We start from the raw sequence: 16,936 nt of genomic DNA on the forward strand, positions 1-16,936 counted from the left end.
TCAATAACATTCTCTGTTTTGAAGATAGTCCATAGAGAAGTTAATGAAAATGGACAGCGATCGATTTACTTTAAGAAGTACCAAATATTATTCTCCTTTTAATAATGACTTTTCCAATTGGCTCCAAAAAATGTCCAAAGGAATAAACTTCTTTTGAAAAATTAATATTTTTTGTTTTTCAATTAGTGAATACACAGGTAAGGTTAGTGTTTCTTTCACCTTATTTGTATAGTTCCACAAACCCTCAAGAATTCTAATATAATTTAACATCGTAGAAGTGTAGTTCATATGTTGCATGGTCTAGAAACTAGATTTTAACAATCTAGTAAAAATAAGTTATAATAGCTACTGAGTACTAGTATACTCCAGGTACTGTTATAAATATCTTACTTACTTTTTTACTACTTATACTAACACTATCAAGTAGGCATTGTTTTCAATCCTCATCTACCAGATGGGGAAAACAGGCAAAAAGCAACTAACTTGCTCAGATAGAAAGTGATAGAGCTGGGATTGTAAGTCAGGCAGTCTGATTCTGAAACCCAGGCACCTGACACTGATACTGTACCACGCTTAAACTGTCACTCCTTTTTTTTAAAAAAAGCTTCCAATTTAAGGGATATTTTTTTGTACTCTTTACATATCTTTATAAAATAATTGATAGAATTTACTGCTTTAACTTTTAGAATAATGTGTACTTCAGTCAAGCAAATAAATACACAAAGACCCTAAAAACCAAATATTTTTACAGTACATTTTCTTAACCTGAACATTTTGGAGACTTTTTCAGAAAAAACTTTTATTTTACATCCAAAAGATCATTATTTGTATACATTTATGAATAAATTGATAAGCAACACCAAGATACTACTATTAGAGATTATCATAGTACTAATGACCAATGATAGATCAATATTTTCATTCTAAAAAGCAGAACTTTGTAAACTTTTTAAAATTTAAAGAAAGCATGAATACTTTCCACTGATTTCTTTTATCAAATAGGGCAGCAAACTTTTTCACCTTAATGTAATTGTAAAGAAGGTACCCCAGCCCCATCTACACAAACATACAAAATCTGGCCTGTAAATATTGTCAAAGGATAATTTTAAAATAAATTAAAAACTTAAGGTTCTTTAAAATCCTCATATGGTCAAAAACAAGTTTTTAAACTCAACCTTCATTAATACATTTCTTTTAAAGTATACAAAGATGAAGTAAATGATGCTCACAATAACTAGGTTTAAGTAACATACGTCTAAGTCCTCAAAATCTTTCTTTGATGCAACAGACTATGAAAACTCATTGACTGAAAGTCATGAGCTGTAACTAACTTCCTGTGCTGGGTTTACCTCCAATCAGCAGGGTAAGTGCAAACAAGTCCTCTGTGTTCTCTAAGCCTTAGTTTCCTTACAGATAGAATACAGACATTGGATCAGGTAATCTCTAATATTCTTCCCAAAATTAAGATTCTTGTGATTTTACAGTTTAATGTTTTATTGACCTACTTGTCACTTAATGTTATAATGATAACATTTTCACACTTTAGTTATTCCAGAAATTTCCCTTGCTCTGTAATACCTATGTAAAAGAAATAGTTGCTCTAAAGAAAAAAATTAAAAACCTGAAAAATGGGCTCAATTGCTTTACAGATGAGGGGAAAAAAGAGGGGCTCTATAAATCAGTACTGTATGGGGAAAAAGGGCTTCAGTAAACTTATCAAAAAATTAATGTTTTCTTGAAAAAGCTATACACACCTTGGCTTGTCCATTATAATCATCATCTAAAATATTTAGAGAATTTGAAACGGTAGTACCACGAAAAAAGCGTGAAGATCTAAGATACCGCTGGAAACTTAGTAACCGTCTGATATTCCTTGCAGAGACAGACACTTCAATTTCAGATTGAGCTGAAATAAAAGGAGTAAAAGGTGAGTACAGCAGTCAAACTTATGATCGTGCGTGCTTTCTTTGCAGTTATGTACAAGTATTTTTTAAAATGCATTAATCACTTAACCACATTTCTAGGAGAAAAGAGGTACTTTATTTCTATTTTCAGCTGAAGAACTAAGAATGAAGGAGTGAATGGCTAATGCTGACGGCATCTGGAAAGCTAATGAAGAGTGTGGCAGTTTTTTTCACTTCCAAGAACTATCACCTCTCACTCTATCACTCCAATACACTATATAAATGTGGAGCAGGAACACGAAACATCTAGTTTTAAACTATTTGAAAAGCCAGGTCCCAAGTTACATATGGAATTTTCAAATCCTAATAAGGTACCATTTTTAATATTTGCTTAAGATACTTTTATTTAGAGGAAAAGGAAATGAAATGGAGGAAAAGTGGCTTATATAAGAGTTCTAAAGGAGAGGGATAAAAGTTCTGTAACGGTGAAAAACTCTAGAAAAGATGTGGTTCTACAGTGGAGACTGATAAGCTCCCTTTCAGTGAACTTAACAGCCATTTTTTCCCTCTAGTGTTAGAATAAACCACAGTTTCTTTGAGCACCAGATGAAATAACAGACTTGGTTTAAAAGCTATCTTGTAGGAAACATAAATTTATCATTAAGTTTTAGAATCAAACTAAATTCAGTAAAATGTTCACAATATAAAACACATGAAAATTAAGACTAAGGATCAACAAATCATCATCTGTCTTTTTCTATTAATTAGAATCTACCAGGTGGAATGACAGGGAATGCCATTCTCTCTTGTGTGTCCACTCACTCACTCCTCAGTTAGCCTCTACTGCCTTGTGTTTCCTTTTCTCTAAAATAATAGCAATAATATCTAATCCAAAGAGTGCTGGATTAAATCAGATAATTTATACACAAGGCAGATGCACAGCAGGTACTAAATAAATGGTAGCAGTATGGACAGTAATAAAATTGATATTAATCCGTCTACTTGGAGGAACGCTTCAAGGTAATTATCCTAAATTCCAAATGTGCTCATGTAGCTCTAAATAAAAACATTCAGTAGCTCCTCATCATCTGATGGAGTTTGGATGTGTTGTCCGCTCCAAAACTCATGTGGAAATTTGATCCCCAATGTGGCAGTGTTGGAAACTGATTGGGTCATGGGGGCAGATCCCTCATGAATGGATTAATACTCACCCTGGGGGGAGGGGGGATTAATGAGTGACTTCTCGCTCTATTAGTTCCCACGAGAGTTCGTTGCTTTAAAAGACCCTAGCACCTTCTCTCTCTCTCTCTCTTGCTTCCTCTCTCTTACTCCCTCTCGCCATGTGATCTGCTTGTACCCGCTGGCTGCCTGCTGCTTTTCTGCCATGAGTAGAAGCAGCCTGAGGCCCGTGCTAGATGCAACCGTCCCAGAATCATAAGCCAAATAAACCTCTTTCCTTTATAAATTACCCTGTCTCAGGTATTTCTGTTATAGCAACACAAAACGAACTAAAACATCATCTTAATATGAATTCCATCTCATTAGCCAGGAAGAGAAGGCTACATGTTTTAGGTTCTCACTCTCTCCAGACTCAACTCAGGAGTCACCTTCCCTGAGAAGCACATCTTAATACACACTCCTCCCATCTTGAAGAGGTAGAAGGCACCTCCTCCAGCTTCCCAAAGTTACCTGAACATTCATCTAGTACTTCTGACAATGTATTATAATTGCTCATTTATCTGTCTCCTTCAACAAATGATGAGTTTCAATACAGGCGTGCACTACTGTTTTCATCTCTGCAGTCCAAAGCCGAACAACAGTGCCAAGTATACAGTAGGTAATTATAAAATATGTTGAATAAATGCATACCGTTTTTGAAATATCTGATGAGTTCTGAGGTTCCCATACACCCAAATAAAACACTGTTATATGTTTACTTCTCCCATTTTTTCATTCCAGTGAGTCTAAAATACAAAGTTATCTAAAACAATTGAGGAGTTAAATTTCTGATCTTTATCAATGTAACTTACATAAAAAGGGCTAGAACCAAAATGGTAAATCTATTAATATCAAGTGATTATGCTTAAACTAGAATTAGTCTGTTTGAGAAAGTGAGAGCAAACTAAATTCTGTGAAAGCAATGTTCCAAGTACTTTGTAAAAATATCTCATTTAGTCATCAACAACCTCAAAAAACAAGTATTATTGTCCCCCACTTTATACATGAGAACACTGAACATACAACAAATCAAGTAATTAGCCCAAGATCATATAGCCAATATAAGGTGACACCTGTATTTTAAAATACCAGATCTATATACAAAGCCTGTATCTACACGATTACTCTTATGTTTTTTTTAAAAAGTATATCTCTAGTATTGTTCATTTGCTTTTTATTACACAAATTCTATGTACACAATTATTCAAAATAGTCCTTACTTCAGAGGAAGGTATGTACAAAAAGAAACACAGAAGTAAAAAAAGCTAATCCACAGGACTATGAGTATATAATGTGACCCTTCCAATCTTATTACTAGAAAGGAGTAGATCTGGAATGCACAGAGTGGAATGACACGAATATATGGGCAGGAGATAAGATCTAATTCATATAATACTAGCACCATCATCTCTGCGTTTATAAGGCACTTCACAGTTTTACAAAAGCATGTTCACATCCACTAGCCCATTTAGTAATTGCTACAAGCTTGTGAAGATGGACAAAATAATCATCCTCATTTTACAAATATAACGTTAGAACCAAGGTAGAAATGTAAAACAATGAACGCATTAGAGCGAAGTCACTTAGAAAACTTCCAGAAAATGTTGCAGAATACATGTAATCTATTCATTATGGAAAAGTAACCTGAACAATAGTTCAAGGTCATGAGTACAACTGAATGAGCACTCCATTTGATTTATCTTAAATTATACACAAAAGGTAACAATTTTATAACTAGCAATTACGCTGCGTTGTGTGTGTGTGCACGCACACATGTACTAATGGTAGGGTCACTGCTTTCAAATTATATGTCCAAACTAATGCATCCTTAAAGTAAATTTGAGAATCTACCCTCATTTCCTCAAACAGGCTAATTCAATTTTAAGCACAATCACCTGACATTAATAATTTTACCATTTTGGGTCTAGTCCTTTTTATGTAATTTTTTCCTTTCATTCTAATTCCCACTTTCAGTTAACGTTTAGCTCTAAAAATAAAATATTTATCTATTGCAATCTCCCACACAAAGTCCCCAAAATAAACTAGTCTCATTTGAGGGGAAAACCTCAACAATTCAATCCACTGTACTTAAGTCCCTATATCAGGAGTCCCTGTATCACATTCACGCTGTCAATGGTTAAGTCAACGAGCACTGTCTGGGAGCCAGGGTCCTATCCATGAAATCATGGTTATATCCTCCCCTGCTAACTCCTATTTTCTGGATGACTTCTGGACAAGTCACAACCTCCTGATATCTCACTTTCCTTAACTGAAAAAAACTAATCATAATTCATGCCTTTTTCCTATTTCACAAGGCACAGAAGTTAGGACTCATTATCAAGAGCTCTGTTTTGAGCATATTAAACTGAGAATGAATATTAGACATTGACTCAAGGAGAAATGCTCACTCGTTACAGGAGCCCAATGCCTTCCAGTGAAGACTAATCTCATAAATACACCTACACAAAAGAATAAAAAACAGACCTTCACATAATGATACAGAACCAGCTTAACATTTACTGATTATTTTACAGACAAACTAAGAAAGGACAGAGAACTTGTCTAGATGAATCAGCAGATCATTCAGAGAAGTGTTCTCTTCACCTAGAGGGTCTTAGGGCCTCATATAGGAAGACTATACCTAACAAGATTGCATTCTGGAAAGGACTGAAAATCCCATGAAACCTTGCAAAAGAAGTCAACTGAAACTAACTCAAAGCTCTGTCTAAGACTCAATATAGAACCAGAACTTGGGGGGATATCTGGTTAGATTTTTTCATTAATCTAATATTTGAATAAGTAATGCATTCACGTTTCAAAAATATAAAGGAAGAAAATGGAAGAATGAAATATACTAAATATGCTTATATATCTACTACTTGACTTGTCACCTTTAGATACCATCCTTTAATGTTCAGTGAATTACACACAAGGATGTCACTCTATATCCCATCTTCCTTCCTCCTTTTTCTCTCATATTGTTAGGTACCAGAGCATATTTTTTTATTCCCTTTTATTCTAAAGGGAATAAAAAAAGGGAAGTGGGGACTTCCATTTTAGGTTTAGCTCTAAAAATTATATATGTTCAATACTGCAAGGCCTTTTACCTTGGTTTCCTCAGTTATATTTTGTTTGCTCATGTTCATCCTCTAGCAGTTTCCGTAAGAAGAGCTCATAAAAACAATATTATCTCACAGCAATATATTTCACACACAATAAATATATCTTGAATGCTCAAAACTTTCTTTTAGTAGTCTTGGTACCTGAAAGAACAGCTTGAATGAATATAAAATTCTTGGTTCTCATTTCCCTCCTTGAGTTTATTTGAAGGTATTAGTTCATTGTCTTCTAGCATTGATATTTGCAAAATCTGAGGCAAGTCTGTGAATTTCCCCCTTATTAGTGACTGGGTCTTTTGTATGTCCACCCACAGAATTCTCTCTTTACCTTTAAAGTACAATGACTTTACTAAGATGTATCTCAGAACTAACCATTCTGTGTCATTTTTCCCTGGTATGTGGTGTGCTCTTTCAATGTGCACACATAAATCTTGTTATTTCTGATGAGTTTTCTTGAATTATCTCTAAATATTCACTCTTTTCTACTCTTTCACCCTTACTATTCAGAGACTCTAAACTGTCTGTTGAAATACCTTTGCCTGTCTTCTGTATCTCACTTTCTCTCTAATCTTTTAACTATTTATTTGCTTTGTTTTGCTTGCTTTGCTCACTTCTATCCACTATACCCATTACTGTGTTTAGTGGAGATTCAATCTTGTGCTCTTGCCAAATCTGTCTTCATTTCTGTGATATGTGAGAAATTTTGCTTTTCTTATTTTCTGATTCTGAATGTACATGTTTCAGCTTCTTCTATTGTCTTATCTTCTCTTACCCGAGTTCTTGATTTAGTGCTGTATGGTGAAGGTATTGCTTCATTTAGTTTTTTACGTGAGTGGTAGAAAATTTAGTCACAATTTCATCAGTTCTACGGCAACACTTTTCTATTAACGACTCTTCTATCATTAAGTTCTCCTGCTCTCTTTTACTTGCTTAATTAAATTATCTGATGTGCCCGTTTCATTTTTTTAAAAGAGTCATTACTGAGTGCGCTGAATTTTCCCGATTAACTCTTTGCACCAAGTTCTTTTTTTTTTAATCTGCACACTTATGTTTATTGAAGCACTATTCACAATACCCAAAATATGGAATCAACCCAAATGTCCATCGATGGATGAATGGATAAATAAAATGTGATATATTTACACAGTGAAATACTATTCAGCTGGTAGGGGCGGATGATAAAATTCTGTCATTTGTAGCAATATGGATGAGCCAGAGAACATTATGTTAAGTTAAATAAGCTGGGCACAGAAAGACAAATACTACATGATCTCACTCACATGCAGACTCTAAAAAAAGTAAATCTCGTAGAAGTAGAGAGTAGAATAGTGGTTATTAGAAACCTAGGATGATAGGCAGAGGCAAGGAGAAAAAACAGGAAGAGGTGGCTCAATAGGTACAAAGTTACAGTTAGATAGGACAAATAAATCATAGTGTTCCATTATACAGTAAGGTGACTATGATTAACAAAAATATATTGTATATTTCAAAATAGCTGAAGAGAGGATTCTGAATGTTCTCACCACAAAGAAGTGATAAATGTTTGATGTGATGGATATGCTAATTACCCTAATTTGATTATTACACATTGTACGTATGTATTGAAACATCACACCCTACCCCATAAATATATACAATTTATATGTGTAAATTAAACAAATAAATACATTTAAAAAACTATTACTTTCCTTGCTCAATGCTCTGAAGAAAGAATTTTATCATACTGTACTTCTGCAGTGGAATTTCTCCTTTAGAAAAGTTAAGTGGTTTCAATGCAATGACTCACCTAGGCCACAATTTCCTGAATGTTATTAAAAATTAAAGATTTGGAGAGGGGTTAGCAAGAAATTTGTTTATGAACACAAAGAATGATTGATTATTTTTTATAATGATAAATATGCTAATTATCCTGATTTGATCATATATTGGATATAATTATTGATAGTCAACTCTGTACCCCACAAATATGTATAATCAATTATGTTTCAGGGGAAAAAAATTATGGCATCAGCACACTCCTGCCTTTTCTAAAAAATTAAGCTTGTAAGAATGCAGTCTTCTAAGAAACACTGACTAACTACAATGCACCAAGTTTTTAATGGGAATGTACAGAAGGTATTGGGAGAGGGCAGAAGAGCTTTCTGAGCTTCACTATCCAAACAGCTCTCTCCTCTCTGCTAAAGAGACAGACTGCTTCTTACAAACATGCCTTTGCTGTTTCTCTAAACCAAATTGGGCTCAGGGGGACTACACCTAGATCCTAGACCAGATGTGGCAAGTGAATATTTAGCTTTGTACTTCTGGGTGAACCCCCACCCTGTCACATTTTTTAAAAAATTATTGACTGCTTTGTGGCCTACCATATTGTTTATTCTTGAGAATAACGTGTGCACTTGAAAAGGAATATGTATTCTGCTCTTGGGTAGAATGTTCTATATATGTCTTTTAACTCTAATTGGATTATAGTATTGTTCAAGTCATCTATCTTCTTATTAATATTCTATCTGATTGTTCTATCCATTATTGAATGTAGGGTATTAAGGTTTCCATTATTATAGAATTGCTTTTTTCTTTCTTCAATTCTGTCAATTTTTGCCTCATATATTTTGGAGATCTATTGCTATGTTTGTATGTATTCGTAATTGTTATATCTTGCTGGACTGAAACTTTTTAAATCTTCTTTATCTCTCGTAACCTCTTTTTACTTAAAGTCTATTTTGTCTGACAATAATATTGCTGCCCTGGATTTCTTCTGGTTACTATTGCATGATATATCCTTTCCCATGCTTTTACTTTCAACCTCTTTGTGTCCTTATATCTAAAGTGAATCTCTTCTATATAGCATACAGATGAACTGTGTTTTTTCTTTATCCAATCTGCCAATCTTTGTCCACGTTTTCCTTCAGCTCATTGAACATATTCAAGATAGCTAATTTAACGTCTTTGACTAGTAACTCCAATATGTGGACCTCCTCAGGTATAATTTCTATCAAATTCTTTCTTTCTTCTGGGCTGTATTTTCCTGTTTCTTTTCATGTTTTGTAGTTTTTTTGCTGAGAACTAGGCGTTCTGAGTCTTATACTGGGGCAGCTCTGGAAATCTAATTCTTTCACTTCCTCATGAATGCTTTTTACTTCTTGTAGGCCAAAGCCATCCATTTTATGACTATTCCAAACTATTTTTACCTTTGCTTGTCTACTTGCCTTCGTCTATTACTTGTGTGTGGTCACTGAAGTTTCTGTTCCAGTAATGCTATGGTCAGCCAGTGACCTGACACAGATTTCCTTAAAAGTCTGGCTACAAAAAGGGGGTGGGTGGGAAGAGGTACTATTTCTTTAAATCTCCTGATAGATGCCACTAGGGGAAGCCACTGCAGCCCAAAGGGCTGAAACCAAGGAAAAAATCTGCACCAGTCCCCTCAGGGATCCACCAGCATGACTAAAACAAGAGTCTCCAACTCTGTAGAGAACAAGGTCCCCACTTCCTGCACTGGCTGAATTCAGCCAGACACTCCAGAAATGTGGGCCACTATGGAAGACGGTCACTGGTTCACCCATGCTGCCTTCTTACCAAAGAACAACAGCCTCTCCCTTCATCAAGCACTCTCCTGGTTGTTGTCAGTCCTGAAATAGTTGATTCTGCTTATTTTTCCCAGTTTAGTGGTTGTTTCAGTGGAAAGATCAGCACCTAGAGCTTTTTATTGTATCATTTTGAGCAACATTCACTCCTTTTCCTCTATAAGATGTATTTTTTCTGATCCTTTCTGGGACTAGCCACCCCAATCCCTCTCTTCTGCTCGGCTTAGGTTTGAGAATGGGGGAAAGTTGCATGGGAGGGCTTAGCTGTCTAGAAACAACCACTATTAACATCCTAGCACTCTAGATATTTTTCTACAAATTATTTCCTATATGTATATGTGCACATATATTTTTCTTTCATCCAAGAAAATTCACAGTATTTTTTTTTCACTTAAGAATTCATGGACATGTTGTCACGTCAACAAACATGAGAGTACTTCAAAAAGTTCATGGAAAAATAGGATTAAAAGATAATACAAATCTTTCCATGAACTTTTTGAAGTACTCTTGTACACTTATATGTGGCATTTTTACTAGCCATGTATTATTCTAAGGCATAAAATTATGCCGTTATATTGTTTCTAACTTCAATTTTCATTACAAACAATTCTGAAATAAACATCCTTATAACTAAACCTTTGTACACAGCCTAACTGATTCCTTTAGAATAAATCCTCAGAAGTAGAAAAAGTAATAGGAGCACATTTCAATGGTGTCTAAAACACACACCAAACTGGAAAATAAATTTTCTAAAAGAACATTAGAGAGATTTCCAGAACTGTCCTAGAATAGCTTCTAAAATCTGATTTAAGAAAAGGGATCAGGTACTATAAATCAGGGATAAAACATAATGAGATCGTTTTAAGAATATTGGAAATTTGTAAGTTCTTCACATTTGCTTCCTGCACTTCCCTCACCACACACACACACACACACACACACACAGAGTTTCCCTGTAGTGATGAGAAGTAAAATTCTTATACTGAAAAAGCGTATAGACTTATTTTCTGGGGCAACAAAGAAGGGGAAAGCTGGGAGGCTGCACCAAGCTTTTCTGTCAGTCTGGATAGAGAGAAACCTGAGTGAAACAAGCAAACAGAGGCCACCACAGAGAGGAAAGGATGTCAAGCTGAATAATTAATATCATTTAGGAATATATAAAAGAGGATACATGAGGAACTGGGAATAGGAAAGAGTGACTATGAGAATTTACCTAGCACTTTCATTCAGACAATTACTAAAAAGCTCACCCACTGGCCTGGCCTTGTTACACAAAATCTGACCCTATTACCAATATTCTCATGAGCTCATTCTGTAACATGAGACAAGTCATTATTTATTTCACAGCATAATAAACAATAGATTAAACTTGTCTTTATTAAAGCTCAGCTTCCATCAAGCTTGGACTATTTATTTTAAGTCCCAGGCTTGTTCTAGTTTACATGGTTACCTACATTCCAGTCCAGCTTAGAAAGCCAACAGGGCTCAGTGAATTAATCAAGTTACTATTAAAGAGCAGTTGGCTCTGCTGGTTCTCTTCTAAAATATCACATTACCTCACTATGTGACTGTGAGCAAACTAACCAGCCTCCACCAAAACCAAATGAACACTGTTACTTAATAATCACGAGCATTACTTCCAGTCATCCACTCTTAGCTTCTCTAAGCTAAAAAGTAAACTGTGGATAGCAGGCAAATTTAAAAGATATGTTTTTTTCTTTCTTATCTCTCTTCATATTGGAGAGCGGACCAAAAATACAAGCCCTAGGTTAAAAAAAACCAAAAGGGCTGGAGAAACAACACATTTTGTGCAGTATTACTCCTACCTCTTCCACAGACTGCTCTCTATCTTCCAAAGACGTCACTGACACTTAGCAATTAGACAAAGGAGGTCTTTAAGAGAAAAGCTTTTGGGCCGGCCCGTGGCTCACTCGGGAGAGTGCGGTGCTGATAACACCAAGGCCCCGGGTTCGGATCCCATATACGGATGGCCGGTTCGCTCACTGGCTGAGCGTGGTGCTGACAACACCAAGTCAAGGGTTAAGATCCCCTTACCGGTCATCTTTTAAAAAAAAAAAAAAAAACAAAAAAAACAGAAAAGCTTTCGGATCTTGAGACCAGACCACTATTTGCTTTAATGGTCCACAAGAGGGAGCCCTGCAGTCACTGTCCCTGTCACCTTAAAGCCATGAAAATCACATAAATACCCATAATCATGAATTACCCTTGGAGATAATTTTTTTTTTTTTGGTGTTTTTTTTTTTTTTTTTTAGAAATTCAGTGCTATAAGGTTTTAACTCTAGTCTAGGGCAAGGTCATGTTGAATGATGATAGAATAAAAAAATCTGAAGATATTCTATATACTCTGATCTCCCCCTTCTTTCTCTCAGTGTCCCTCAAAAAGAACAGGAGACATATCTAAAATCCTAATGTTAATTTTTTAAAAAATTACATTTACCCTACATCTATGGAACAGGTTTCCTTAAAGTAATTTTTTACATTTATCATGCATGGATAAATGGGGAAAAATTACCTAGGTGCTTAGAGCAATGGTCTTTAGTAGAGTCACATGTGCCAACATGGAGACTCCCAGCTCTGCCACTTTTACTAATTTTGTGACTTTAAGCAAGTTATTTAAAGTCTCTGATCCTCAGTTTCTTCATTTGTAAAACAGACCTCACAGGACTGTTGTAAAGTTTAACTGAGATCATACATGCAATATGTCTTTGTACATTTTTTTGCAAATAATAAGCACCTAAAATTAGTGGATATAGTTATTATAAATATGAAGCATATTTCAAATACAGTGACTTCATACTATTTATTTTAACAAAACCAGATTTATTTTTCATGACAGCATAACAAAGACAAAGAAACAAAATTAATGGTTCTCAAAAGTAGACAAGTTTTAAAAAATGCATATACGTGGGGCAGAACACTGTTTCCTAACACAATTCAATACAGCAGTGCTAATGTCTACAAGCACCACTTGGTAAGGGGATTGTTATAGAAAGAAGGTAGGAGCATGGATGATTAAAAACAGACAGGAAAAAAGGACTTGAGATTATTGTTTCCTGTGGTATCTTTGTGAACTATTACGGAAATGCTGTTTTGGAATAACAGATATGATTTAAAGACAAACAGTTAGGAAAAACTAAAATTTAATAGAAACTCCAGACAAAATATGACCTTAGTCTACTATACCACAGCTTTCAGTGCAGGCTGGCATGCCTGAGTTTGAAGGAGAGACTAAATTACAAATGATGGATAGCCACTTTAAGAGACCAAACAAATAATGACCGAAAAAAGTATGCTTGTAAATAGGAAAGTAATGACCAGACAGTACAGTATGAAAGTTAAAATAAGAGACAAATACTACAACAGCAACAAAAAATGCATGGCTGAGGGGAACACCAAGCAAACAACTTTCACTTCAAAAAAGTGAAGAAAAAAAGCACATAAAGCCTCCAAATATAACAGATTCTACCCCTGAACGGGGGGAAGAAAGACTGAGATAATCTGAGACAATAAGACCATCATAATAGATGAGTTTTTAAGCTCAAATACACAAAGAAACAGATGTTCTTTCATACCATATAATAAGCATTAAACAATTGATTCAAGTCTAACACAGCCCTGTTAGAAAGAGTGAAAACAACCCAACATCAAGTGCTTGTGAGGAACAAAGAGAAACTTAGGGAGAATTTTATGTTTTCACAGTGGATTATTATAACAAAGACAACATGAGACTTGACTCAACAGAAAGGCAGCAACCAGCCTGAACTGAGTTAGTTAATACAGATTACATGTAGAGAAATTTTTTTAAAAACTATAAAATATAGTAGAAGATAAACAGTTTTAGTCAATTTAATGAAGTAAAAAGATATTCAGTCTCTACTATGAGTCAGAAGCTGCCACAGACCAGGAATATAAAAATGAATAAAACTAAAGCCTAAAGTTGAGAGCTTTCAGGCTACAATGTAAATATTGTAAAAGGTTCCCCTGCTGCCGTAGCATGGTGTGGAAGAAAGTGCTGAAATGAATAAAGAGCTCAAGATAATGGGCAAAACACATTTGCACGGACTAGAACATAACTGTGTGCCAAGAGCAGAAGAAAAAAAAGGGAAAACCTGAATTTGTGCAGACATGAAAAAACTGCAAAGCAACATATTCCTTGTACTCCATCTCATAGGACATTGGCAGAGAGACCATGCCCTCCAGGCTGGATGACGTCAATGAGCTTTGCAAATTCCATGAAGAGAACTGTCAAGCTGACAACTTCCATTACCATTTAATAATCATGCCAGATTCTTTCAATATAACACATTAGACTTTCTAATTGGGCATGTGGAATGGGATAATAATAATTTTTTTGTTTGAAGATATTAGTCTTTGTGATTACATAAGCTAAAAATGTGTAACTAAAAGAATGATTTATTTAGAGACATAAATCTGGAGCAAACAAGAGATAAATTTTTGACAAAAATATCAATATGAAATTCATTTTATCTTGTCCAATTGATTTAAGACTCAAAATGTTTTATTTCAAGAGACCAGGTATATTGCCAATTGAGCAGAGAAAAAAATCTGTAGTAATATTTGGGACTCTTAAATGAGCCTACTGAAAGTAAGCCACTTATTTGAAAGAGGGAAACTGAAATGAGTCTCCTGGGTATCTGTACAGAGTTGAATGAAAGCAGAAACTTGAAGAAAGCTGGTGAGGAAAAGCTGACACAATAAGGAATGACTCAGGAACAAAGGAGCCCAACTTAGAGAGAGACAAGCTCTGGGTCACCTTCTAGTGTAAACCACTCTACTGTCAGCCTAGCACTTATGTCAATCTCTGGTTCTCTCTAATTAATCAACTTCTCTTCTTTCCCCCACCTTTACTCTCCACCCCCCCATTATCTTTTCCTCCCAATTTGTTAGTGTCATATATTGTTCATTGTTATTAGGTGTCTCAAACATTTAATAGACTTTTCCCACCATATGGGCAGGAGAAAATAGTTTAAAATTGAATGAAGGGCATCCAGAAACAGTTTATTAAATTCAGGAGGACTAAAAATCTGTACCTTAGTGGGTGTAATACCCAGAGGTAGGGCAGTCCTGAGGGTTAAGGAGCTTTCAAAAGTGGGATGAGAGTTAAGAAGTATTAATGCCAACATTTTCAGTTCAAATATTTGTCAGAAACTAAGCAATCTTCCCATATGGGAACTGGACTGCTAAGTCCAACCAATACTTATTTTTTAAAAAGTTATATAAAATCATCATATACTTGGAAGAGCTAGATACTTTATTTGCTGTTAAGCCCTCAGCACTATTACAGAATTCTATGCACAGTTTTAGAGGACAGACAAGGGCAAAGAGGTGAAACATAAAGCATCAATCTTAGCTTTTTGTTATGTAAATAAATCACCAATTATTAGCACAGTATGAATACTTATGAATTAGTTGTGACACTTTTCTAACTAAATGACTAGAGACTGTGCTTTCTGTTCAATAAGCAATCACAGTCCTTCTATCAGGTTGCATAAAAATTTTTGACTAATATGACCATCCAAACATTTTAACAGCATCTTTAATGAACTAAGATCTTCAAAATTTCTTGATTAACTCAAGCCACTCAGATGATTCCTACCAATACATACATTCTATTTAAATCATGTAATGGAACACTCTCCAGAGAAGAAAACATGATTTTGAGACAACATTCCAACGAATGTTTCTGGTCATCCTAACAAGACAACATTCCAATGAATGTTTCTGGTCATTCTAACATAATGTCATAACGATAACTTTCTTATGTACAAAATCCTTTTGTCAAACTCATAAACTATGTGTGTGTATATATGAGATAAATATTTTTGTGCTAAATTACAAAATATATGGTTAATCAATAAAAATATAAACAAAGATCAAAAAATGCTTCAGAAAACCTCTTTAGTAGATATGATATCTGGGGGGAATTTTTTTATTTTAGCATGAAGAGTCCATTAAAAGTATCAAAGATACATACATGTATACAAAAATAGCTAGTTAAGAATGGAAGCTTCTGTATGATACATCCTTCTTAGCAAAGACTTAACTTAAAAATTATAGTATTATTTATTGATTAAAGCAGAATCACTGCAACAACACTGCCAGACTAACCCTGACTGGAGATTTATACCAGATCTTTGAGAAATACTTCTTGGCAAAAAAAGGATTCACGATCATCAAAATTCCTCCATCCTCTGTAACTATGAATACTGTCTTCCCAAAGTTTGAGCTCCCTCAGTTCTTTATAAACAACCACAGAACTGGTCTGATATTAGTTAATTGACAAATATGTGATCTGAATATAAACTCATAAGTGTGTAATTTCATAATACCATACTTTTAAAACTTTTTGTTAAGAGATAACTTCAAAATACAAATATAAAATATGAAAAGTTGCAAAAATAAAAATAGTGCAAAGAACATTCTTTACTCAGTTTGCCAATGTTAACATTTTCTTTATCATTTACAGTGTGTGTGTGTATGTGTACCTAATTCTTTTTTTCTGAACATCTGAGGTTAGACTATAACCATTCTGGTCCTTTACCTCTAAACACTTCAGTGAATAACACCATAACTTAATACACTTTCCTATTATAAACAAGGCCAAACTGAATGTCTTTGCATGTACATTAACATTTATACATGATTATATATCATGCATTTCTAGTAGTAAAATCAAAGAGAAAAAAATGTTTAAAGTTCTTGACGCATATTGCAAACTGTGCTCTAGAAAGACTGTAAGAATTTGATTTTCTACTATCTGCACCTTAGCTGATCATTTAACTTTCTAAATTTGATAGTAATTTGTTTGCTTAGCAGCAAGACTGAACACGGTTGCTTCTGTTTAATGTGTTTCTGTGTTCATTTGATTTTCTTCTTTTGCCTCTTTATTCCCTTTTTTAAAAAAATTCTTAAAAGTCAAAACTTGCTGGATGTTCAGGTCTATGGCAAATCCTATAGTGGAGATAAATTTATAGGTCTTAAGAGAATAAGGATTTTGACAAAAGACAATCCAAACCACGAAAACTCATGACAGAAGAAACTGTGGTATCTACATACGAAAATTACTGTTGAGGTC

At 34.6% G+C, this 16,936-nt stretch overlaps 1 protein-coding gene across 3 annotated transcripts in view; it reads right to left on the bottom strand.

Annotated features, from left to right (window-relative positions):
* The window catches only part of PDE7A (phosphodiesterase 7A), a 64,062-nt gene that overhangs the window by 25,979 nt on the left and 21,147 nt on the right, over positions 1-16,936 (bottom strand). For all 3 annotated transcript variants that reach the window (XR_010021773.1, XR_010021772.1, XM_063079510.1), the window contains exon 4: positions 1,755-1,906. Coding sequence is in view for 1 of the 3 variants with exons in the window: in XM_063079510.1 (XP_062935580.1) it covers positions 1,755-1,906 (152 nt within the window). In the remaining 2 variants the exon portion in view is untranslated. The remainder of the gene's footprint in view (positions 1-1,754; positions 1,907-16,936) is intronic.

This window comes from Cynocephalus volans, chromosome 15, assembly GCF_027409185.1.
Source record: "Cynocephalus volans isolate mCynVol1 chromosome 15, mCynVol1.pri, whole genome shotgun sequence".
In the NCBI taxonomy this organism is placed as follows: domain Eukaryota; kingdom Metazoa; phylum Chordata; class Mammalia; order Dermoptera; family Cynocephalidae; genus Cynocephalus; species Cynocephalus volans.